The sequence below is a fragment of the Microcaecilia unicolor genome, chromosome 8 (genome assembly GCF_901765095.1).
Source record: "Microcaecilia unicolor chromosome 8, aMicUni1.1, whole genome shotgun sequence".
In the NCBI taxonomy this organism is placed as follows: domain Eukaryota; kingdom Metazoa; phylum Chordata; class Amphibia; order Gymnophiona; family Siphonopidae; genus Microcaecilia; species Microcaecilia unicolor.
Genome location: NC_044038.1, coordinates 21,054,644 through 21,080,645, shown reverse-complemented (window position 1 = coordinate 21,080,645; position 26,002 = coordinate 21,054,644). Strand labels below are relative to the sequence as shown.

At 43.4% G+C, this 26,002-nt stretch overlaps 1 protein-coding gene across 2 annotated transcripts in view; it reads right to left on the bottom strand.

The window, feature by feature from the left end:
* Nucleotides 1-2,247: 2,247 nt before the first annotated feature.
* The window catches only part of PDPK1 (3-phosphoinositide dependent protein kinase 1), a 116,382-nt gene continuing 92,627 nt past the window's right edge, over nt 2,248-26,002 (bottom strand). For both annotated transcript variants that reach the window (XM_030211780.1, XM_030211778.1), the window contains 4 exons: nt 22,657-22,874; nt 14,432-14,489; nt 10,040-10,192; nt 2,248-3,957 (listed from right to left, as the gene is read on the bottom strand). In XM_030211780.1, the coding sequence (XP_030067640.1) occupies nt 3,844-3,957; nt 10,040-10,192; nt 14,432-14,489; nt 22,657-22,874 (543 nt within the window). In that variant the 3' untranslated portion in view covers nt 2,248-3,843. The remainder of the gene's footprint in view (nt 3,958-10,039; nt 10,193-14,431; nt 14,490-22,656; nt 22,875-26,002) is intronic.

Here is a 26,002-nt window from a genome sequence, read left to right as displayed (position 1 = left end):
ACATTTGTACCCTGCGCTTTCCCACTCATGGCAGGCTCAATGCGGCTTACATGGGGCAATAGAGGGTTAAGTGACTTGCCCAGAGTCACAAGGAGCTGCCTGTGCCTGAAGTGGGAATCGAACTCAGTTCCCCAGGACCAAAGTCCACCACCCTAACCACTAGGCCACTCCTCCACTGTTGCTACTATTTGAGATTCTACATGGAATGTTGCTATTCCACTAGCAACATTCCATGTAGAAGTCGGCCCTTGCAGATCACCAATATGAACGCGTAGGCTTCTGCTTCTGTGAGTCTGACGTCCTGCACGTACGTGCTGGACGTCAGACTCACAGAAACAGAAGCCTGCGCAGCCTTGTACATGGAATGTTGCTAGTGGAATAGCAACATTCCATGTAGAATCTCCAATAGTAGCAACATTCCATGTAGAACCTCCAATAGTATCTATTTTATTTTTGTTACATTTGTACCCTGCGCTTTCCCACTCATGGCAGGCTCAATGCGGCTTACATGGGGCAATAGAGGGTTAAGTGACTTGCCCAGAGTCACAAGGAGCTGCCTGTGCCTGAAGTGGGAATCAAACTCAGTTCCCCAGGACCAAAGTCCACCACCCTAACCACTAGGCCACTCCTCCATTCGCTTAGTAAACGAACCCCCTGGTCTCTGACAGGGACCAGGCTGGGTCACAAATACCCAACAGATCCCAAAAAATATTTTTCATGGCTCCGTTCTAGGGATGAACAATGGCTTTTTTTTTGTTTTGTATTCAATGTTACCAGTGAAGTGACTAACCTTTCTAGTCTAGACTTAACCTTTAATCTCTGACGGCGTTCTGAGGCTTTTTTTTTTCCCCCCTCTTAATATAACTTTGTTTATTGTTATATTCAGTATGTACAATATTTTTTTTGGTTTTGAGATTATATCGTTACGGTTTTTGTGAAACTCAGTGTGGTAATATGAACAATGGCTCTCCCAACCCTACCTGGTTAATAATATTTTAACGGACTTTTCCTCAAAGAACTTGTCCAATCTTTTGAAGCCCCCTATGTTGATCACCATGTTTGAAACACTGTCGGTGTTGGCTCATATCGCATCTGCTGTAAGTCTGCTTCCGGTCTTAGCACTTGGAAAGTGAGAAAGTATTTTGTCAAATGAATTTGGAATCTCATTCTAGTTTTATACAGCCATCTCTCCTCCTTCAAATTCTATTGAGAATATCACCCTTCTGGTAACTTATCAAAGGCTGATCATTCAAATATTTGAAATCTGATTATGCCTTTTACTTTTCTTCACTGACGTATCCTAGATGTAATAAAATCCACCAAATGGCTACAAAAAAATGAGGAGGCAAGAAAGCATCAGATTCTAGGGGAATCATCAATCTATTCATGCACCCCCTTCCTCCAACGTAAGCCACACAAATGAGCAGTTCTTCACCCTCACCCTAAGCGCAATGCTGTTCTATTCATAACCAAATGTGCACTCTTCACTGCAAATAGGAAGCACTACTAGCTGACGAAGAATTTCCCAAAAAGATAGGTTTAGAACTTTATGAATGGAAGATGGATACTAAGTAAGTAGAACAGGACAAAAAAAACAATTCTCAAAGGATGTGTGTGTGATGGCATCATGTCACCAACTTCACTTCACAGGAATGCACAGAGAAAACCTTGCAAATGCTTAAAACAAAAACACACAGTGCTTTTACACCTACACCCTACATGCTTTTTATTACAAGACTACAGAGCATATGTGAAAAATTCATCATTCAGTAACTACATCTAAAGCACAAGTACTCCGACAGAGCAGAATAAACAGATTCATTAAATTATGAGCAGTATGATTAAATCATTGACCAAATAGAAAATGTATATAATAAAGCCAGAAAAAAAAGTTGTAAAATATAGTTTACAATAATTATTCACATTCAAGGCTGCACATCAATACATACAACAACATGGCCCCAAACATGAACTCAATCCAAACAATTCATATATTAGAATTTAAATAACACAGACTGAACTAGAGGCCAACAATTAGCCAGCAAATAACCTTATACAAAGAATAAAAATACAAAAGTGTATATCCTAATATCATTGCATTATTTGCTTTTCATAAGTTTTTTTTTCTTGCTTTGCTTGACATCACAGTCAGCTACAAACCAGGTAGAGATTATTACACATTATAATTGACTGCCACCAACCTGAAGGACAGCTAATGAACTACAACCAGGTTTATTATTTTCTAATTTTTTTTTTTTTTTTTTTTAGCTGGACACATACAGCTGATCTAGGTGCCGCCACCACTTAATATGTTTGGCTAAACATCCAAGTGACTTAGACATGGTCATTATGGGAGGCTTTTTGACAATAAAATTATCCACATACATAGTCATTCAAGCGGACTACTAGGTGATTTACACAGTTTACAAGCATGTGTTTTTATCTTTTTATTCTGTACATTAGTTTTTGTTTCTTGCAAGACTAAACATGACAGATTTTTACACCTGCTGCAGGAGTTTTTAAGGGCCTCAATTTGAGCTGGAAATGTTTAATTTACCTCTTGAATGATTCTCATATACAAGGTTTTGTACTCCGAAATGTTCCTGACCACAACCACTTAATGTCTGATTAAAAATTAAACACAAATATTGCCTCTAGTACCATACACTTCTCTCTCTCCCTTCCCCCCACTGAATGTATCAATTTTTTTCTTTTCACTCTTACTGGTTTGTGATTACTTCAGTTGCCTAATACAACGAAATCTTGAATGGATTTCAGAATGGATTAAAGCAGGTTTGTCAGATGTTCTTGCAAATGAACGGCGCAAATATACTTGCAAATTTAGACAAGTGTGGAGTCAAACCTCAAGCCTTCCCACTGTATTGCAAAATGTTCACACACCTCTATGAAAAGTAAAGGGACTGTTCCCGCTAAAATCGATACCACATGCACACAGTGGAAAAACAAGGGGATGTGAATTCATCTTCTTATACAATGAACAGCAATTTCCATTTCTGTACTAAAATTTTATACTACCCAGTTAATTTGAGTACTTATTAAAAGTACAAGTAAATGTATAGTCCTTCAGCCAGATGAGCCCAATTAAAACTCAAATCAGTGCCCATTTAAATTCAGGTTCATAATTTAAATAAAATGTAAATAGCTGTTGAAACATTTTCAGTGCCGTTTGCAGTGCTTTTCATTCTTGCAATCTGCATCCTACTTTTTTCAGACCATTATTAAGTCAATGTGTCTTAGACATTCATTTTATTCTGTGATGCAAGCAGAAGTACCATGTAAAATCTTATATATGAAGTTATGCAAAGGTGTGACCGACTTTCGCGGCAAGTGTCACACAGCAAAGACACAAGAAAAGAGATTGTTTCACCTCGGCGTAGTCATTTGACAGCTCCCTGATAAAATAGTTTATCGATGATCAAAAAAGAAACCCACAAAAATATTTAAAGCCCCACAGAACACAGGACTGGTATATGCAACTGGGATTGTGTGTGCACAGTGACCTTTTCTCACCAGATCTGAAGAGAATCTAGTAATGCAAGGTTTAATCACTAGTCTGTAGCAGAGAAGGGTACAAAAGAAACCAAGTTCTTCACAGCAATGATATGCATGTGGAAGCCTCAACGAAAGCACGAAGAGCAAGCAAAGCAACCCTGAATTCCATTTGTTTTTAAAAAAATAAACAATATTTCAGATGCTTTCCCTTGGTGATGGTGACTTGGTGGTCTGGGAAGGTTCTTCGGACCTGCTGCAGAGTCTGTTAACTGGGGGGAGTTCTAGCAGCAAGTAAGGAGACGACATGGACATTCTGGAGGAGCAGCACTGTTATATGCCAGCGTTCTGATGGGTCTGGTATCGGTGCCGCCAGACTTCCTGTATCTTCTTGCACCACTTATGCGCATTGCCACTTGGGTCCATCAGGTAATAAGTTCTGTTAGGCTTGAAAAAAAAAAAAGAAAAAAAAAAGTTTATGGACTTAAATGACAGAAAGATAGGAAAACTTCCTGAAACTGTAAATACCAATGCCACGATTAGACCATAATTCTGAAAAAGTATTCGGAGAAATTCAATTAGTATGGAGATTCTTTACACATAATTAACACAAAGTATTACATGTATGAAGTTAAAAGGTCTACAAAGTTTTCAGAGGAACTGGTTAGCCTTGCAGAATGAGTAAAAACGCTGCTCTGGCAGGGCATAAACAGGATTAACTCTTCACTCTGGTATAAATTTGTTTCAAAGTAAACTGTTGGACTGAAATGTAGCTTAATTACTTAACCTATAGCAGGTATTCACTGTCAACAACAGGATAGAGGTCCTCACATCCAGGCGATATCATCTGATGGAGCCCACACAGTAAATGTAGAGTAGAAGTAAATCAAATTTCTTTTAATTGTTCTAAAGGTACAAAGACTAGGGGACATGGAAATACTTGTAAAACAAATAGGAGGAAATATTTTTTCACTCAATGAATAGTTAAGCTCTGGAACTCTCTGCTGGAGGTGGTAACAGGGATTAGCGTATCTGGGTTTAAAAAAGGTTTGGACAAATTCCTGGAGGAAAAGTCCATAGTTTGCTATTGAGACAGACATGGGGAAGCAACTGCTTGCCCTGGGATTTGTAGTATGGAGTGTTGCCATGATTTGGGTTTCTGCCAGGTACTTGTGACCTGGCTTGGGCCACTTTTTGGAAGACAGAATACTGGGCTAGATGGACCATTGGTCTGACCCAGTAAGGCTACGCTTATGTTCTAAGCATCTCGGATATGAATGCAGTGCATGTCCCACCCTTGCATTATTGTGCAGGACCACTTTCAATTTGAATCCTCCTCAGAAGGAAGGGATCCCCAGAAGCTTAGCCGGCAGTGGGAGGCAGGGCTGACTTATACGGTCTGTGCCCTGAAAAAGACAGGTACAAATCAAGGTAAGGTATACACAAAAAAATGACACGTGAGTTTATCTTGTTGGGCAGACTGGGTGGACCGTGCAGATCTTTTCTGCCGTCATCTACTAATTAAGCCTAGAGAATACTCCCAAGGGAGTCATACAAGGAGACTTGTAGCCTATTGTACACAATGAACACCTGCTGCAGGTAAGTAACTTGGTTTCTCACATCTAGGACTCACTAGTCATAGGAAAGACAAAGAAAAGGCACTAGGTGGTATACAGCTGGATTTTTTTTTTTTTTTTGGGGGGGGGGGGGGGGGGGGGGAGGATTACATAGTAACATAGTAAATGACGGCAGATAAAGACCTGTATGGTCCATCCAGTCTGCCCAACAAGATATGTGATACTTTATATGTATACCATAGTTTGATTTTCCTTGCCTTTCTCAGGGCAGACCATAGAAGTCTGCCCAGTACTGTTCTTGTACTAAGTTCTGAAGCTAATATTGAAGCCCACTCCAGCCCATCCCTATCTATTCAATCACGGTCTCTATTCTATCCTCATCCTTCTCAATCTTTCTGCTGCTTTTGACACTGTTGATCACTGGATTTCAGGGCTCTGTTCTTTCCTGGTTTTCTTCTTATCTCTCCCAGCATACCTTTAGTTATACTCTAGTGGATCCTCTTCTACTTCTATCCCACTGTCAGTTGGTGTACCTCAGGGATCTGTCCTGGGACCTTCTTATCTTCTCCAGCTATACTTCTTCCCTTGGTACTCTGATGTCATCCCATGGTTTTCAGTATCATCTTTACGCTGATGACTCCCAGATCTACCTCTCCGCACCAGAAATCTCAGCCGAAATCCAGGCCAAAGTATTAGCCTGCCTGTCTGACATTGCTGCCTAGATGTCTCAGCGCCATCAAAACTCAACATGACCAAGACTGAGCTTCTTTTCTTTCCCCCGAAACCAACGTCTCCTCCTCCCCCATTCTCTATTTCTGTGGATAACACTCTCATCCTTCCTGTCTCATCAGCTTGTAACCTTGGGGTCATCTTCGACTCCTCCCTCTCCTTCTCCGCACATATTCAACAGACTGTTAAAACCTGTTGTTTCTTTCTCTATATCATCAGCAAAATTCGCCCTTTCCTTTCTGAGCACACTACCAGAACCCTCATCCATGCTCTTATCACCTCTCGCTTAGACTATTGCAACTTGCTTCTCACAGGTCTCCCACTTAGCCATCTCTTTCCTCTTCAATCTGTTCAAAATTCTGCTGCACGACTAATATTCCGCCAGGGTCGTTATGCTCATATTAGCCCTCTCCTCAAGTCACTTCACTGGCTTCCTATCCGTTTCCGCATACAGTTCAAACTCCTCTTACTGACCTATAAGTGCATTCACTCTGCAGCTCCTCAGTACCTCTCCATTCTCATCTCTCCCTAAATTCCTCCCCAGGAACTCCATTCACTGGGTAAATCTCTCTTATCTGCACTCTTCTCCTCCACTGCTAACTCCAGACTCTGTTCCTTTTATCTTGCTGCACCATATGCCTGGAATAGACTTCCTCAGCCGGTACGTCAAGCTCCATCTCTGACTGTCTTCAAATCTAAGCTAAAAGTCCACCTTTTTGATGCTGCTTTTTTTTTTGTTACATTTGTACCCCGCGCTTTCCCACTCATGGCAGGCTCAATGCGGCTTTTAACTCCTAACCCTTGTTCAGAACCCTTATTTTATCATCCTCACTTTAATATTCCCTTATCTCTTGCTTGTCCTGTTTGTCTGTCCTAATTAGATTGTAAGCTCTGTCAAGCAGGGACTGTCTCTTCATGTTCGAGTGTACAGAGCTGCGTACGTCTAGTAGCGCTATAGAAATGATAAGTAGTAGTAGATCAGGGCGTAGACCGTAGAAGTCTGCCCAACTCCCTTTTTGTTTCCAATTACCGGCGTCGCCACCCAATCTCCGCTAAGATTCCACGGAAGCATTCCTTCTAAACAGGATTCCTTTCTGTTTACCCCATGCATGCTTGAATTCCATTACCTTTTTCATCTCCACCACCTCCCACGGGAGGGCATTCCACATATCCACCACCCTCTCCGTGAAAAAATACTTCCCGACGTTAGTACTGAGTCTGCCCCCCTTCAACCTCAATTCATGTCCTCTAGTTCTACTGCCTTCCCGACTCCGGAAAAGGTTCATTTGCGGATTAATACCTTTCAAATATTTGAACGTCTGTATCATATCTCCCCTGGTTCTTTTTACCTCCAAGATATACATGTTCAGGTCAGCAAGTCTCTCCTCGTACGGTTTGCAATGGTTAAGATATCAACATTAAGATAGGTTATTTTACTGTTAACATGAGTTACTAGTAACTAGATCTCATTACATAAAATTGGACCCGTGCTAAAATAACCCATCTTAGTCATAACCCATGTTGATAATTCACTTTCCCCAACATCAGAAATGTCAGAGGACAGGCTGACCAAACCTGCTGTCATGCTAAGAATCTCTTTCCAAATAGTAATGATATGTGAATGTATGGAATGACATCGACAGGGATTCCACCTGAGTGGCGGCCGACACCGATGCCGCAAGCAGTACTGGTGTCAACGACCGCATCACAGGGCCAGAGCCAGCCGATGCTTCCGTCAACGGTACAGACTGGTGCAGCAGCCCTTCCAGGATACCTGGAAGAATGGCTCGGAGGTGCTCGTCGAAAGTCTCCGTCGGGAAAGGCTGAGGGGCCGGTGCAGTAATCGGTGCTCGAATCTGCACGGGGCCAGGAGATGGTACCGGACTGCCCGACGACCGACACCTCTTGGATGGAGGGGGAGCGGTCCTCCAGGCGTTGACGCTTCTCGGGTGCCGAATCCCTCGACGCCCCGGAGCTCTCGGTACTGTGTGAAGGGGGCGACCGATGACGATGCTTCTTAGCCACCTTCTTTCGATGCACGTCATTGGCACTCCGCGGTACCGACGAGGACGTGGAATCCACACACCTCCTCGGGGTCGGGTCCGAAAGGGGTCGGTCCCAATGGCCCTGCACAGCAGGAACTGCCGAGGCAGGCGGAGGCCCACTCGGCTGCTCACTGCTCCCAGCTAAAGATGGTCGTCGGGCCGGTGATACCTGTACTCCTGAGGTCGATGCCATGTCCGGAGCCGAAGTCAACGCCGCCGGTGCCGATGCTGTCGAAGTTGATGCCACCGGTGCCGATGCTGCCGACAGGCCGGCGCAAGCTCCAAAAATCCGATCCCGTTGAGCTTGCCTTGCTACCTGTGTCCGCTTCTTCAAGCTGAGACAAAAGTTACATGCTTTGGGATTACGCTCAGGCCCGAGGCACTGAAGGCACCAAGCGTGGGTGTCGGAAAGCGAGATCTGCCGGCCGCACCGACCACACTTTTTGAAGCCGCTGGGTATCCCAGATGTCATCGACGGAAAAATTGCGGCGCCGAGGTCAAAATCATCGATGGTGGCGGGAAAAAAGGGCCATCAAGAAGAAAAACACGCGAATGCGTGGCCACAAGGCACCTACTGCACTTACACACCTCAACATGTATACGCTGGAAGAGAGGAGACATGACAGAAACGTTTAAATATCACAAGGGCATTTATGTACAGGAAGAGAGCCTTTTCCAAATGAAGGGGAGCTCTGGAATGAGGGGGCATATGACAAAGCGAAGAGGGAATAGGCTAAGGAAGTATTATTTCACAGAAAGGGTGGTGGAGGCGTGGAATGGCCTCCCGGTGGAGGTGGTGAAGTCTAGGACTGTTCCAGAATTTAAAAAGGCATGGGATAAGCATGCGGGATCGCTTTAGAATTGGGGGTTACAGAGGATGGGCAGACCGGATGGGTCATTTGGCCTTTATTTGCCATCATGTTTCTATGATACCAATATTGGCGCCTTTGATATGCATAAATCATGCATAATTCTAGACAAGAGCTTATAGAATTGCCCCCCCCCCCCCCCCCCCCCCCCCCCCCCCCCCCCCCCCCCGTATGTACATTTGCGTCACTTAGAAGATGTCAGCACAGAAAAAGCAGAACACCTGAGTGGAGGATACAAGACAAACCAGTAGAAGGGGGTGAGAGTACACAAGAGGAAATAAACATACCTGGTGGTTATCCAATAAATGCCTATTTAATTTTTTTGGTGGCGTTTATTGGTTAAAACCTAAAATTCAAAGCTAGTTTTATCATGGGACTAGTTTTATTATGCTGGAAACAGTAATAATATAAGCGGGAGGGATCAGGGGTTATACCGGGAATTGGCGGTGTGAGCCACGTACTGAAGAGTGACAGTATGTTATCAGCTATCTTCCAGTGTAGGTTTAGGATTGAGACATTTGTTGGTTTTTATGTTCTGTTGTATTATGTTTAAAGTTTAATAAAAAATAAACAGTAAAAAAACAAAAAACAAACAAAAAAAAACCACCACCTAAAATCAAAAAGTCTTATTTATAAATAAATTGCCAATGGGACAGGGCCTGCCTGAAAGTGTTTTTGGAGCCTACAGGAAGCACGCTTTTGTATGCAGATCTTACAACTGTAACCACAGATTTTCAAAGGAGGATGCCACACACCTCAACTTATTTCTGACCCCTGACGCAGGCACTCGCCGAAACACGAGTCATGTCAGGTCCTTTAATAAAACTGCTTCCTTGGCCATTTGGCTTTGCTTGTTTGTTCCATCTGAGGCCCTCTACACAGATTCTGCTCCACGTCCATTTGTGTTGCTGTTTCCCTCCGATCCAAAGGGTAGGAAGCCAGCACACTGAAGAAAGAACTCCTGGTGCAGTCCAAAAGGATCTGGGTGTGGGATGGCATAACTAGGAGATTGTGTGCTGAGAGGAACGGCGGGAATGAATGGGTGTGTATAGTGTGAGCAGACTAGACAAAAAGGAACACTGCCAACAAAACTTCCCAGTGAGGGCAAATGCTGGGACAAAATTGTATCCAGGGCAAGGAATACTTTCCCTTCTGGGCTCTTCTCGTACTTGCAGACTGACTGAAAGGAGCAGCATGGTACCTTTTCTTCTTGGTTTTGAGCTCAGAGTGGTTACCCTGTCTGCCCTTTTCCCAATTCTTACACAGAGATGTAAAATCTCATAAACCAGACTCAGCATATGGTACTCACTGTGTGGACAAAAAATGTTTTGAAGTTCTTAGCTTCAGAACGAAGTTCTTGTGACCATGGAATTTCTCCTTTCAGAACTTTGTTGACAGGGTCTACATAATAGAGGTGTGGTCCTTCTGTGAGAAGCAACTGGCGTCGTCGGGCAAACAATCCCTGGTAGGGGGGGGGGGGGGGGAAGGGGTAGACAGAGAAGAAAAAGACTAAGGTTACATTTCTTCATGATCAAATACTGGGATCACAAATAGGATAACTGGCAGTTTGCCAACATACCAATCACAAGCAGGCAGTTATATTGGATGCTATTTTGAAGAGTGATTCTATAATTCTGGATGCAGCATAGTTATGTTCATTACAAATACCCGATTAAAACAATCCAACAATATTTTACTCACTATCAAGCATAAGGTATCTTCCCCTTCCCTGTGAGATACACCCATAGCATACATGAATTGAATGAGATATAAAATACGTATACTTGATCTTTCCTTGCTATTTTTGACTCACAGAGTGTAGAAGTCACCAAATACCGGCCTTACTTCCTAACTACTGGAGTTGCCATTGAAGTTTGCTCAAGCCCATCCAGATAGAAGTCTGTCCTGTTTTGTCATATTTGGGACACACACCACACTGGCCTTTCTTTCCACCTACTAGAGTTGCTGTCTAAACAGGGGTAAGATTTGTTTGGATTCCATCCTCTTTCTATCTTTTACATTTATCCACATATTTTTGAATTGTCACTGTTATTGTATAATGCTGGATTGCCATGTGTGCTAAATTTTGTTACTGTATATAGCACTATAAGCCATGCCATATTTGATAACAATGGCTGCCAGGGTAAGTGTGTTAAGGTGAAACAATATTTGGCTTCTATCTCCAAAACCCGACTCAACAAACAAGATTCCAGCAGACTAACTGTGGGACTCCTTCAAACCCATCACCGTCAATGACCTCCTACCACTGCTGCCCAAATTATCATCCCGTTTTTGCATCCTGGACAGCTGTCCACCCCCCCCCCCCCCCCCCACCCACCATGTTCACCAACCCTCCAGAACCGATCCTCATGGCTTACTTTGTTCCTGAACTGCCTACTAACAACTGGGAAGCTTCCCGAGGAAATGGGCCGCATCACCCTTACCCCTATTCCAAAAGCCTCAAATTTAGACCTATCCCATCTAAATTTAGACCCATCACTGAAATACGTTTATTAACCAAATTGTTGGAAACCCTCATCTGCCAACAACTCACAAACATATCACAAAATTTTACTGCTATCACCCCACACAATTCAGATTCAGATCGCAACACAGCACCAAATCCCTCTTACTGGTACTAACTACCAGAGTAAGAGAGCAACTGGTGAATAGCAAACAGACCATCCTACTCCAGTATGACATTTCAGCCGCATCTGATTCTGTAGATCACGATCTACTATTAACCAGACTCAGTGACTGGCCTGTCAGTCCCTGTCCTGAACTGGTTTAGCAACTTCCTGCAAAACCGCTCATACACAGTTTGGAAAGAAAGTGTAATGTACAAAACCTGGACACCCTCCATGTGGAGTGCCCCAGGGTTCCCCTCTGTCCCCCTTACTGTTTAACTTGTACATGAATACCTTTCTCCAAATCACTTTAGGAGAATGGGGAACACATCTTCTCATTCACCGACAACATTCTAATGCTAGTTCCTGAAGGACCCACACTCACCAAAACCTCTGACAGGATCCTCCGTGCTATAACAAAATCCATCAGTTCCACACATTCCAACTAAACTAGACCAAGACAAAACTACTATGGTTCTCCATCTTCCAGGAAAACATTCCCTCTAATAATCCTGCCCAACGGTATAAACCTCTGCATAGCAAAAGAATCAAAGATTTTAGGATTCACCCTGGACTCCTCACTCACCTTCAAAACCCAGATCAACCAAGTATGGAAAAAATCTTTCATCCATTTATACCAGCTAAGGCTAATAAAATCATACTGCCAAAAACCTCTTTTCTCCTTACTAGTCCTCGCGTTGGTTATATCTAACATGGATTACTGCAACTCCCTATATACCGGCCTGAACAGCAAACTACTAACCGAACTCAACTCATCCAAAACATGGCAGTACGTTTGATCTTCCGACTAAGGAAGTTCAAGAGCGTCTCTTGCTCACCTAAGACAACTACGTTGGTTCTGCGTTCATGCCAAAATCATCTTCAAAACCATCTGGTCTTCCAAATACTACATGGGCTCTCCTCAGAACTGCTGACTCATCTCTTTGCCCACTGTCATAACTCAACCAGAAACCAAGACAACTTACTACTGAAGTTACCCATTATAAAGAGCACAAAGTGTGAGCATCAGATCAAATCCTTATTCACCTGAGTCATTACTGAATGGAACTCGCTTCCAGCCTCAGTGCTCACAGACTTGAACTATCTACAGCTGCGCAAAAAACTAAAGACCATTCTATTCGACAAATTCTAACCCTATGCCATGCTAAGCACCATCTACAGAGTCCCACCGTGACCTTTTTTCAAAAATTTAACAAACATTTACACGGGGGGAGGGGGGAAACAGGTGTTCTCAACCCAGTCCTTGGCTCACACCTAGCACATTTAATAAAATTAAAGAAAGAAGAAAGTAGAATATGAAAGTGTATTTCTCTATGGGATTATTGATAGTTATGTCGTCTTTAACATCAAAGCAGGAAACAGGAATATGTGAGGAATAGATATAATCTAAAAGATTCTAATCAACCCTGATCAGTTATGTCTTTAGGGACCTCACCACTACTTACAGGCACAGGACTAAATTAATGCCATTGATTTTGTGCTAGTGTAGCGAGCAAAACAAAGAAAATACAAATACGATGGGCTAAATTCAGTAAACGGTGCAAATGAGTGCTAAGCGCTATTCTATAAATGGCGCTCCGAGTTGGGTGCAGTGCACTGAGTGCAGGGATCTGCACCCAATTTTGAGCGTGAGGATTTACACTGACTGGTGTAAATCTCTGCATCTAAATTAGGCGCAGATCTGCCATATTCTATCACGCTGCAAATTTATGCGGGGGGGGGGGGGGGGGGGGGGGGAGAACACCGCAGAAGCGGAGGACCAGGTATCAATACGTCAGTAGAAACCAGGAGTAGTGTAATCAGCAGGGCTCTCCCACAAAGGAACAGAAGAACGAGGAACTTTAATGATCAAAACCTTTATTCTTCAAGACCCGACATACATCATTCAGCATAAAGTCTACATCAGGGGTCTAAAAACAATGGACATGCATAAAAGACAGATTAAAATACGTCTACAAATTTATGCGCACATCTTTATAGAATACTGACTAGGAAGATGCGCATGTAAATTTAAATAATTGCCAATTAGCACCAGTAATCGATTGTTAGTGCCCAGTTATCTCCTATATAATAATTAATCAATCTGCATCCCTGGATGGCTGGGTTCGTAACCATATGCAAATGAGGTACTACATAATTGGCTTGCCTCCAGCCTTCCCTTCCCTCTCAGTGTCCCGCCCTCGCAAAAAGAGGAAATTAAGTCAGAGGAGGCCGGGACACAGAGAGAAGGAAAGGGAAGGCTGGAGGCGAGCCGAGCCAAGCCTGCCGCTTTCACTGATGCCACTGCGACTTCAGGTAAAACAAAAGTTTTAAAGGAAGGGCGGCAGGAAGGAAAGGAGGGCTGTTGTGAGAGAAGAGGGCAGGTAGGTGAGAACTGGGGTTGAACTGGAACTCGGGTGCTTAAAATGGGGGCAGGTGGGGGCTGAGGCAAGTCACTGGACATAGAGGGGAGGGGAGAATCGCTGGACATGGAGGGGAGGGCAGGGGAGAGACAAGACAAGAAATCGCTCAGCCGATAGCCTTTCTAGGGCCCGTTTCATTTTTGCAGAAATGGGCTTTTTTTGCTTGTTGGCAATAATTGGCTCATTATTCAATTGAATATTGCGCTCAAATTGAGTGCACCCAAATGTGTGCGCACAATTTTGAGCTAGAAACCAAATAAGAACTAGTACTTTACATTTAAAATAAAAAAACATTTTTTAATAAGAAAATTTCATATAATTTTGTGGTGCTCAGAACCAAACCTTTCCAACGCTAGAAAAGTCATTTTTATATAACTTGCACAATTTTGAGCACCATATATAGAATTTGTTGGTATGTGTTCAAACCCTGTCACTCACAGCGAAGCTCGACTGCTTTACAGAAGTTTCCTGTACTTATGAACTAAAGGTTTATGCGGTACGTACATGCTAAGGGAAACCATTTTGTTACTACGACTCTGTACATATTTATAGAACATAGCCACAAGCAAAATTGAATTTGGCTTCAAATTTTAAAGAAACAAGACATAAGCGAAGGACTTCAGTCTAATTCCTGTCATTTTGGACACTCACCTTTCTTTTATCTACTGGACCCATTTTCAATATTAAATTATTTTCTACAAATTGGTGCCTGAAAAAAAAAAAAAGGAAGGTTTGTCACTAGCATACCAGAGAAACCAGGACAGCAATCAACATAAGGTCACTTATTTATGTAGACAATCATACCTCATATTATCCAGAACATAGTCTAGTTCAATGAGGCTTAAAATAAAACAGGCAAGGTTTTACAATACCATAAACAAAATATCAAGTAAGAGCAGAGTAGCACAAATAAGATACAAATATGAACTAAATAATAAATCACTGATGGCCAGTTACAATCTAACATACTCCATCGATGGGTCGAAACCTCTCAAGAGGAAAGTTTACTCAGTATTTTGCAAACGACTGAAATCAGGCTGACTCTTGATTGCCGTTGGCAGTGAGTTCCATCACTTAGTACCTTAGGGCCCCCTTTTACAAAGCGGCAGTATGCCCACTGCGGGTTTACTACTCGCTAAAGAAGAAGTACCACTGGGCTACCGCAGCAGCCCGGCAGTACTTCCCACCCCCAGTGCAGTCATATCCAGCGCTATAAAAATATATATTTTTTTGTAGTGCTGGAGTGTACCTGGCGGTAATCGGGCAGTGCTATGTACTGCTGGTTACTGCTAGGTTAGCGCAGGAGCCCTTACAGTCACCTCAATGTGTGGTGGTGGTAAGGCCCCCCCCCCCTCCCCCCAAATGGCCGCACGGCAAGTGCTTTTACTTGCCACACGGTCATTTCCTGCAGAAAAGAAAGACTACCCTTGTACCAGCAGTAGTAAAAGGGGGCCTCGACGTGTATCAAAAACATGTGCTGATGCCAGAGCAGGCCTCCTTTTGCCGCAGCTTGGTAAAAGGGGCCCTTAGTATGTAAAGTCTGCGGAGTGAACCCAACATAGCACATTCTCTTGCAATCTGGAAGATGAAGATTTAGGTATTCCCTAGAAACAGAGGTTACATTGTGTAGGGGACAAGCCAAAAGTATGATTTCAGTGACTGCTGCATTTGCTTAGTACCCCTTTTACCAAATGGTGGAAAAAGGGGCCTTGCAATGGCATTGGCGTGCGGGTTTACCACGTGCTCAGGCCCCCTTTTACCACCACCAGTAAAAGGCTTTTTTTTCTTTTAAGGAAAGAAATAGCCATCCAGCAAGTTAAACACTTGATGCACAACCATTTTCTGGAGGAGACCTTACTACCTCCTACTTAGGAAGCAGTAGGAGGCCCCCAGTGCCAGAAAATAAAAATATTTTTTCTAGCGTCGGAACTGGTGCGTGGCGGGGGAACCTGGCAGTAGGGCTGAATCGCCACACGCCAAGCCGGCACAACCCCTACTGTCCTTTTGTTAAAGATCCCCTTAGTCATTTACAGGGTAATTTTCAAATGGGGCACCTAGGCAGGAAAGGCACATGGGCGCACACATTGCCCTTATTTTATTCAGGCAACATATGAGTCTACGTTCCTTTATATAATAGCTTACCTGAGATCTCCTGCACAAAGATTTAAATATAAAATCATAAGTGTTTGAGGCTTCTGCAGATGAGGACAGAGCTCGCAGGGATGGGGTGAAGATGGGGACAGAGACAGGGCCCGCGGGGAAGGGACAGGGTGGGGACGGAGACAGAAACCACAGGGATGGAGAGGGGATGGGGACAAATTTCATCCTCGCCATTCTCTGGTCAGTACAAGAAAACTTGACTCCTACCAGTAGTATCATAAGACTATGGGCTCTGTTTACTAAGCCGAGCTAGCGTTTTTAGCACACACTAAACGCCAGTCACCCATATGTTCCTATGGATGACTTAGAGGCATATTTTCAAAGCATTTAGCCTTCCAAAGTTCCATAGAAACCTATGGAACTTTGGAAGGCTAAGTGCTTTGAAAATATGCCTCTTTGCATTTAATGCTTACTAAAAACACTAATGCACCCTCAGCGCTGCTTAGTATACAGGGCCCAAGGGATGTCATTTAAAAGGACTGTACATTTATTAGCTCACCATGATAAAGTGCAATAAAAAGAGCCAAATAAATCCACTAAATTTTACTTGCAAGTCAGGACCTGGGCTGGATTTACAACAGAAGGTTGCGATTTTCTGGTCAACCTCTAACTAGAAGACAAAAGTTTCACTTGAATCCTTGGCTACCCCTCATGTTTCAATCCTTCTCTTGCTATATACCCAGGTCTCCTCTTTTTTTTTCACTATATATATTTTCAGGTTTCTAGTTTATTTTTATAGTAGCAGACAGCTTATGCCCCATGGAATGATTCTTTGCCTTGACCTAATTTTGTTTAATTTGTTCTAATAAATATTCATGAATTAACCAGACTATAACAGTTTTGAAAATTCTGAAAATGTACACCACCACATCTGTAACCATTTTCAAGAAGAATTTTGCAAGTCTAAGGTGTCTGCACCCTCTGTTTCCTTTTTCCTCTTTGGTTTGCTCAACTAACCTATTCAGAGGCATAGATTTCCAGCCCTGCTAGAACCTGCTTCCATCCTACGTAGAGAGTGGAGGATTAGCCTAGTAGGGAGAGAGAGGAGCAGGCCAAGAATCAAGGAAGCTGGGGGAATCCTGCTTCTCGTAGTGATGCTTCTTGTGACTTAGACAAGTCACTCTCCTCTACATTGCTTCAGGTTCAAATCTGATTGTTCTCTGCCCAAGAGGACTTGTAGACTATACCTGAATATACACCTGTCCTGGAGCTTGAAACTTTAGAAAAAGGTAATTACAAAGAAAAAAAACCTTCAAAAATTTGTCATTTATCACAGGGAAAAAGGGATAGTGTCAAGCTGAGATACCCCACTGATGCTCGGTATTTTTCTGTTCACTTCTACTTAGATAATCACCACCACGACAATCTTTTGGTTGAGGAGTGATGACATCCTGCAGTATTGTACATGAGCATGTCCTAAGAATTACTGTTGAATAACTTTCAGGACATTCCTGTAAACGATGAATGCCGTCTTGTGGTAGACTCAATTCCAACAACTGAACCTGGTTCTTGAGCATAGAACCACCACATCAGTTCCCTTCTGTTTCAAGGTGCGTTGTGCTTGGAAGAGGTTTTTTTTTTTTTAATTTCAAGGGAATTTAAACTGGGAGACCAATGTACCAAGTTTTTATATGCAAAAAAGCCCATCATTTTGCAGCATAACACTTTTGGGCTGAAACCCAAAGGTTTTCCCTCTTCATGCTGTCAAAGCTTTTTTGCCATAGTCGGTTCCTTCATAGAATTAAGACAGCGGTACCTAATTATGCAGTCAACCACTAGTTTAATTAATCATTCAGAAAATGGTTCTTTAAAGAGATTTTTTTAATAGTCAATAGAAATTTAATCCTGTATCATACCTTGTGTGTTTAAATCTTTTTATTAAAATACTACAATGTGATACCCGCCAGCAAGCCTTCTCAGGAGTAGCCCCCACGCTCTGCAATTTACTCCCAGAGGGACTGCATATAACTCAAGACTTACCTCTATTTCAGGAAGCAGGTGAAAGTCTGCCTCTTCTCCCAAGCCTTTAATATGTGGGGTGACTGACTATACACCCATTCTGCACCTGGACTAGCTTGCTACACATACTGTGACTTACATAGAGGCATTTTTTCAAAGCACTTAGCCTTCCAAAGTTCCACAGAAACCTATGGATCTCTGGAAGGCTAAGTGCTTTGAAAATATGCCTCATAGTAACATAGTAGATGACGGCAGAAAAAGACCTGCACGGTCCATCCAGTCTGCCCAACAAGATAACTCATATGTGCTACTTTTTGTGTATACCTTACCTTGATTTGTACCTGTCTTTTCAGGGCACAGACTGTATAAGTCTGCCCAGCACTAGCCCCGCCTCCCAACCACCAGCCCCTTGATTTGTATCTGTCTTTTTCAGGGTACAGACTGTATAAGTCTGCCCAGCACTAGCCCCTCCTCCCAACCACCAGCCCCGCCCTCTGCCATCCAATCTCCGCTAAGCTCCTGAGGATCAGTTCCTTATCTCTTGCTCAATTATACAAATAACTTGCCTTGATTTAGCTAATCTAACCATCAAATTATCCCAATTGACTCTGTACCACACATCTTATTCCCATCATATATCTGCTCTTGGTCCCTCAGTTATATGGTAAGCCATATTGTAAATACTATTTAGCATTATATCTATGTTAGTTGAATCCTCTAATGCATGCATATTAGCTGTATCATTAGTATTATGCTAACACTGTATTATATCTCTGGCTTTTTTTTGTTATATTTGTACCCCGCGCTTTCCCACTCATGGCAGGCTCAATGCGGCTTACATGGGGCAATGGAGGGTTAAGTGACTTGCCCAGAGAGTCACAAGGAGCTGCCTGTGCCTGAAGTGGGAATCGAACTCAGTTCCTCAGGACCAAAGTCCACCACCCTAACCACTAGGCCACTCCTCCACATTTCACTGCTGTTAAATGTGTATATTTTTTTGATACTGTTTCACTGTAGTTCTAGTATTAGGTTTCAATGTAATTTTTTCAAGTTTACCTCATTTATTGTACTTATGTTTATTCTTGGTTATTTTACTATTGTTATGCATTTAACAAAATTGCAAGTTTTATGTTAAACTGTACCTGCTAAACATCACCTTCATAAAGACGGTTAATAAATCCCAATAAATAAATATGCACATGCAATTTAATTGAATAATGAGCCAATTCATGTTGAGAATTGGGCTCTAACAAAGAATTGGCTAAGGCCATTTTAACCACAGCCATAAAAATGGCCTTTATGTATTTTCTGTATTAAAAAGGTTTGGACAGCTTCCTAAAGGAAAGGTCCATAGACCATTATTAAATTGGACTTGGGGAAAGTATTTCTGGGATAAGCAGCATAAAATGTTTTGTACTTTTTTTGGGAACTTGCCAGATATTTGTGACCTGGATTAGCAACTGTTGGAAACAGGATGCTGGGCTTCATGGACCTTTGGTCTGTCTCAGTATGGCAATACTTATTTACTTATGTAAATATAAGCTATTGAACCATTGGAGAATTGTCAAGACATGAATGTACAGATCACTCATCTTTCTCAAAAACAATCATGAATAAATTCCTCCTTCCCCCTTATTGTACAAATCTCTAGTTGTATTATAACGGACAGTGTAAAACTGCATCACATATACACAAATATTCTGTAATAAACAATAATAAAACTGTATGCTATATTGGCACTGGAGGAATCAAGTGCATTTGTTGGCGACATGGGAAGCTGGGGATGCCAGGGGGTCTCCTGGGCAGGGTAAACATTTCTTGGCGGTATGAAATCCATACCTGGCCAGATTGAGCCCTAGGGGGAGAAGCCTCATTGTCAATACCTTATGAGTAATGGAGGAGATACCTATGTTAGTCTTTAGGGGTGGGGGGAAGGGGAGAGGGGGATGGGGAAATTCAACAACCTAGTAGGGTTGGATTCAGGGAATTTATGTACCTAGAGCACTTAGGTAGTAACATAGTAGATGACGGCAGAAAAAGACCTGCACGGTCCATCCAGTCTGTCCAACAAGATAAACTCACATGTGCTACTTTTTGTGTATACCTTACCTTGATTTGTACCTGTCCTTTGCAGGGCACAGACCGTATAAGTCTGCCCAGCACTAGCCCCGCCTCCCAACCACCAGCCCCGCCTCCCACCACCGGTTCTGGCACAGACCGTATGTCTGCCCAGCACTATCCCCGCCTCCCAACCACCAGCCCCGCCTCCCACCACCGGTTCTGGCACAGACCGTATAAGTCTGCCCAGCACTATCCCCGCCTCCAAACCATCAGTCCCGCCTCCCACCACCGGTTCTGGCACAGACCGTATAAGTCTGCCCAGCACTATCCCCGCCTCCAAACCACCAGCCCCGCCTCCCACCACCGGTTCTGGCACAGACCGTATAAGTCTGCCCAGCACTATCCCCGCCTCCAAACCATCAGTCCCGCCTCCCACCACCGGTTCTGGCACAGACCGTATAAGTCTGCCCAGCACTATCCCCGCCTCCCAACCACCAGCCCCGCCTCCCACCACCGGTTCTGGCACAGACCGTATAAGTCTGCCCAGCACTATCCCCGCCTCCAAACCATCAGTCCCGCCTCCCACCACCGGCTCTGGCACAGACCGTATAAGTCTGCCCAGCACCATCTCCATCTCTCGCCACCAGCTTTGCCACCCAATCTTGTCTGGTATATGAAAAGTTGTTGACAGTATGTGCAGAGAATGCTTTATTACGTAACTTTTGGCACTGGCATTTCTGTTTCATTGCTGATGGTTGTATTTATATTTGTCATCAATAAAATTGTTGAAACATAAAACTATATGCTATAGCATGCCTTAATGCTTTCCCCACACACACTGGCCCACTAGTTCCTGCTTTCTCCTTTTGAACGGCGTGTGCACCAAAGAACATCAGAAAAGCCATGTTAAGCTAGACCAAGATCCATCAAGCTCAGCATCCTGACTCAGACAGTGGGCAGTCTGTATCACAAGTACCCCAGCAGATAGCCAAAACCCCACAACAAACAAAGCACAGTTCAACGAAAGAGATATTTCTTAAATAAATAAAATATGATCACATAAAACGCAATAGGGCAGGCACTATCCCCGGCGATCGCTGACAGCGTTTACACACTGGTTTCAACTGTTTGACAATCTGAGGCAAATCATTCATGGTTCTGTGAACTGAACGTGACTAACTTGATTTATAAAATTCTGGTGTTATATCCAGTGTGACAATCCCTTTATTGATTTTTATGCTCGACATATTTTTAACCCTGACCCAGGTGTAAGCCGAAACATGGCTATATCAGGTTCTATGTGACCATGTTTTAGTTTTTTTTTTTCTTTTCGTGCACACACTGTCGTTCTCCTAGACCTGTGTGTGGAACCTAGGTCTCTTTATTGTTACTTTTTATTTCCAAACAAATTCCAGTATCATTGTCTTTCATTTGGAAACAGGGGGTCTTCTTTCCCTAGATTAACAGATTCTTCCTCTCGCTCTTCCTAGTTCATTCTTTGCTGGCCTCGATACTGGGAGTCATATACAAGGAAACTTGTGTTGAGTGCTAAATCTGATCACTCGGCATCATTCTCAATTATGAACAGGGGCGTAGCCAGACCTCACGGTGGGAGGGGGGCAGAGCCCGAGATGAAGGGGGGCACATTTTAGTCTGCCCCCCCCACCGCCTCCCCTCACTGCCTCATCGCTCCTGCCGCCGCACCCCACAGTAGCAAATACCTTTGCTGGTGGGGGTCCCCAACCCCCGCCAGCCAAAGCCTTCTCCAGCACCGGTCTCTGGCACCACTGTGTTCGCTGCCATGCTCTTTCTTCCTGCCGACGTCCTGTGCACGCTCCTTTAAGTGAAACTGAGCATGCTCAGTTTCACTTAAAGGAACGTGCAGGACGTCAGGAGGAAGAAAGAGCACAGGGCAGGGAATGTGGTGCGCCGGAGATCCCCGCGGCCCCACCTACCGTGTTTCCCCGAAAATAGGACATCTGCCGAAAGTAAGACCTAGTAGAGGTTTTACTGCAATTAGCCAATATAAGGCCTCCCCCAAAAATAAGACCTAGCAGGGCCACCGAGAGCCGGACAAAGCCGCACCCGCGCCCCCCCCCCCACCCACCCTCTGTCGCTCCAGAAACTAACCTCCTTTCACTTTTGCAAGTTCGCAGCAAGCACAAGCAGCAGCAGTAGCAGGGCAGACCTCTCCTTCCTTCTGTGTCCCGCCCTCGCCTGACGTTACGGGACACAGAAGGAAGGAGTGATCTGCCCTGCTACTGCTGCTGCTTGTGCTTGCTGCGAACTTGCGAAAGTGAAAGGTTAGTTTCTGGAGCGACGGAGGGCGGGTGGAGGGGGGCCCGGCGACGATGGAGGGCGGGTGGAGGGGGGCCCGGCGACGACGGAGGGCGGGGGGCGACCAATGTTTCCCCGAAATATAAGATCTCTCCTGAAAATAAGACCTAGCGGGTCTTGGGGAGCAAAAAATAATATAAGACAGTGTCTTATTTTCGGGGAAACACGGTAGCTATACCACTGAGTATGAACACGATTTATGCCCCCTACAGCATCTCTAGCCCTGGCCAACCCAGTGTGCAGAAGGCATGAACTGGGAATTAGAGACCCTCTACATGGCAGCCTGCAGCACCAAGACAGCTTTAATTGCTCATGTTTTTGTTAACATACCATATCAGCTGCATCTTTGTACATCTTACCATTGGTTTCCACCAGTCTGTTTCTCCAATAGCAGCCGCTTTTCGTCTTCAGAGAACTGTAGATCCAGCTCAAATGAATTATTGTCAAGATCATGAATGTACTGTTCTATGTTACTGCCAGATCTCTGCGTTTGATTTGTCTCTTGAGTGGAAAGCGAATGCGAAGAGACGGAAGACGCAACCTGCATGCCACCAAACTGACTCAGAAGATTATCATACTAGGAAAAAAAAAAAAAGATAAATATATCACACAGACTTTTAAACTCATTTTGTAAAATTAACTTTAGGAAAACTGAAACCGAACAACTTCTTATATCATATGAAGCAAAGCTCAAAATAAAGAACATTCCATTTTATTATACACATCAGTATTCAAGCTAAAATACATATTGCTTACCATTGGTATAACAATATCAAAAGATTTGAGGCAGTTCAGAAGGTGGCAACAAAAATATGGGGCTCATATCAAAAGACATATGAGAAGAGACCTGAAGACCTCACTATGCATATTTTAAAGGAAAGGAAGGATGGGGGAGAGGGTATTAATATGCAAATTAATCTTTTTCAGAGATGGTGAAGTGGTAGAACTAGAGGTCATGAGTTGATCTTGCAGGGTGGGAGACTTAGGAGCAGTGGTGTGCTGGAGCAGGCTCTCATAGGCTCGCAAGAGCCGGTTGTTAAGTTTTTAAGAATTTTGGGAGCCGGTTGTTAAAGTAGGGCCCTCCATGGCTACTTTAACAACTGGCTCCCAAAATGTGGGCTTGGGCCCCCTGCTGAATTATCTTTTACATTGCTGGTGGGGATGCTGAGCCCTGCCAGCCAAGTAAATAGACTACTGCTGCTCCTCGCTCCTTGTTTCCAGCTCTGGGCAGCAGGCTGGGACTTCTCGAGCATGTGAGAGAAGTTCCAGCATGCTGCTCAGAGCAAGACGTTGGGAGTGGTGACAGTCCATTTATTGGCTGCCAGCAAAGGTATGCCTAGCGTGCCCGCACAAAGGGAGGGAGGAGAGAGAGGCAAGTGTTGCTCCCCCCCCCCCCCCCCCCCCCCCCGGCCACCCCTGGCCCTTCCAACTGCAGAGCTGGCTATGTCCGGAGAAAGAGCCTGTTAAAAATTTACCAGCACACCCCTGCTTAGGAGCAACATCAGAAAATACTTTTTCACAGAAAAGGTGGTGAATGACCTCCTGTGGGAAGCTGTGAAGACAGTAACAGTGACAGAATTCAAGAATGTATGGGAAAAACACACAGTACTAGATTGTAAGCTCTATTGAGCAGGGACTGTCTCTCTGTATCAGGTGTTCAGCGCTGCGTGTGTCTGGTAGCGCTATACAAATGTTAATAATAATAATAGTTACTACATAGAAAAGGGATGGAATCCAATTAAAGCAAAACTTAAAATGGCCTCATAGCAGGAGTGAGCTTTATCTGATGACATTTACTATGTTATGAGACACAGGGAAAGCAACAATGAGAAAGTATCACGTCTATTGCCCCTTTCAGAAAGGAGGTAAGCGCTGCAGATTTACAAAGTTTAAACTTAAGAGGAAAGGGGGAGGAGTAGCCTAGTGGTTAGTACAGCGGATTCTAATCCTGGGGAACTGGGTTCAATTCCCACTGCAGCTCCTTGTGACTCTGGGCAAGTCACTTAACCCTCCATTGTCCCAGGTACAAATAAGTACCTGTATATAATATGTAAACCGCTTTGAATGTAGTTGGAAAAACCACAGAAAGGCAGTTTATAAGTCCCATTCCCTTATGTAGTCTGAGGTACCAGCTCAGTTACCAACTAAATCAAACAGCTGAAAATTTAAAGCAGCATTCTATAAGAAAGGAAATAAACCAAAAGGTATACTGGCCCATGAGCTAAAAGGTGGTCAAGAATAAAAAAAAGGAAGTACCACAGTGATGGTTAAACTTTTAAGAATTGTTATGAAAATGTACATCTGTGTGCAAATATTTAGGCATTCCTTGTCAAACAAATATTTTACTACAACACTGTTGACCAGTGTGTGTCAAATGACATCCACCCCATCAGCCCACCTTCAAACTTCACTGGGGTGTGTATCCTCAATGTTGTGAGCATTTCCAAATGCATTCTCTTGTCTGCTGAGTAAAAGCCTTGTCCTTTAAGCCTGCAGCTCTTCCCTCAGTCATTTTCCCCTTTCTGTCCTGAGCCTGGGTAAAGAGGTAGCGGTGTAGAAAAAAACCCAGAAAGACAACAGGGGCCACCACTGGCCCCAAGGCTCTACACTGAAGAACACTGCTCTAATTAACAAATGCTGACACAAAGTTAGGGTACAAAGTCAAACACTGTTTCTTTCGGAAAATTTTAAAGCATAATTACTATGTGCTGATTTTAATATTGGTTTTGAGTTTTTTAGTTTTGGGTTTTGTTTTTTTGACATTGTTTCTTTAAGCTCTGATTAAGCTGTGGCGCGTCACTTTTAAATTGAGATGCTTCAAGAATATGATTGGACATAACAGTTTGTGATGTAACATCTAATGGGTGGAGCCATGATGTCGGCGTCCTATTTGAACGTCCGCCATTTTCTGAACCATTGTTCGCGATGGATTGAAAAGAAAAGAAAAAACATTTTTTGTTTTGGATATTTCTCCTGATGAAGGTTGCGAAACAGTGGGGTCCCTTGCTGTCGGGAAAGTTTGTAAGACATTGCGAGTGTGGAGGATTATATATTAATACCCACTTCAAAAATTGAACAAGAACAAATTGTATTCAACTTCATGACCGTTGTAAAAGTATGATTGGAAGAAATGAATTAGCTATTTGAATCACTTTCATTATTGTCACTTGGGAATCAGGACAAAGACTTTGGAAGAGGATAAATCAGCACTTTAAGCTAAGTCATTGACTTTCTGAAGGTTTTGTTGCTGATATATGCTGAACAGTAAACATTGCAATTGTGTTTCATTTGTTAACACTTTCCAGTTTTCATTTAGAGAGGTCTAGGAATGGATACTATAGTTTCTTACATCCATTAGTATTCTCTGTAGAGGGGTGTATAGACTTTGATCATTTGTTGATAATTGAAGATACCCCGTTTTCCGTTTTTTGCTCACAGAATCTTTTTCTCCCCAAGTGTGGGAGTTTTTTTGATGTTTGTGAGTTTTTTCGGAAGGCGGTAGGAGCCCATGATGTTGGCCATATAGTGGAGTCCTAATGCTAGGTTCCCTGGGCTGTTGAGGCTATTTTATTCACATAAAATTTTTTTTATGTTAGATCAAGGTCTTGCGCTCACCTATAGACTGTATACTAGGAGTGATATTTTGTGATTTTCAGATATATTATTGCACTCTTGGCAGTTTTAAAAAATTTTTGATATTGGAAA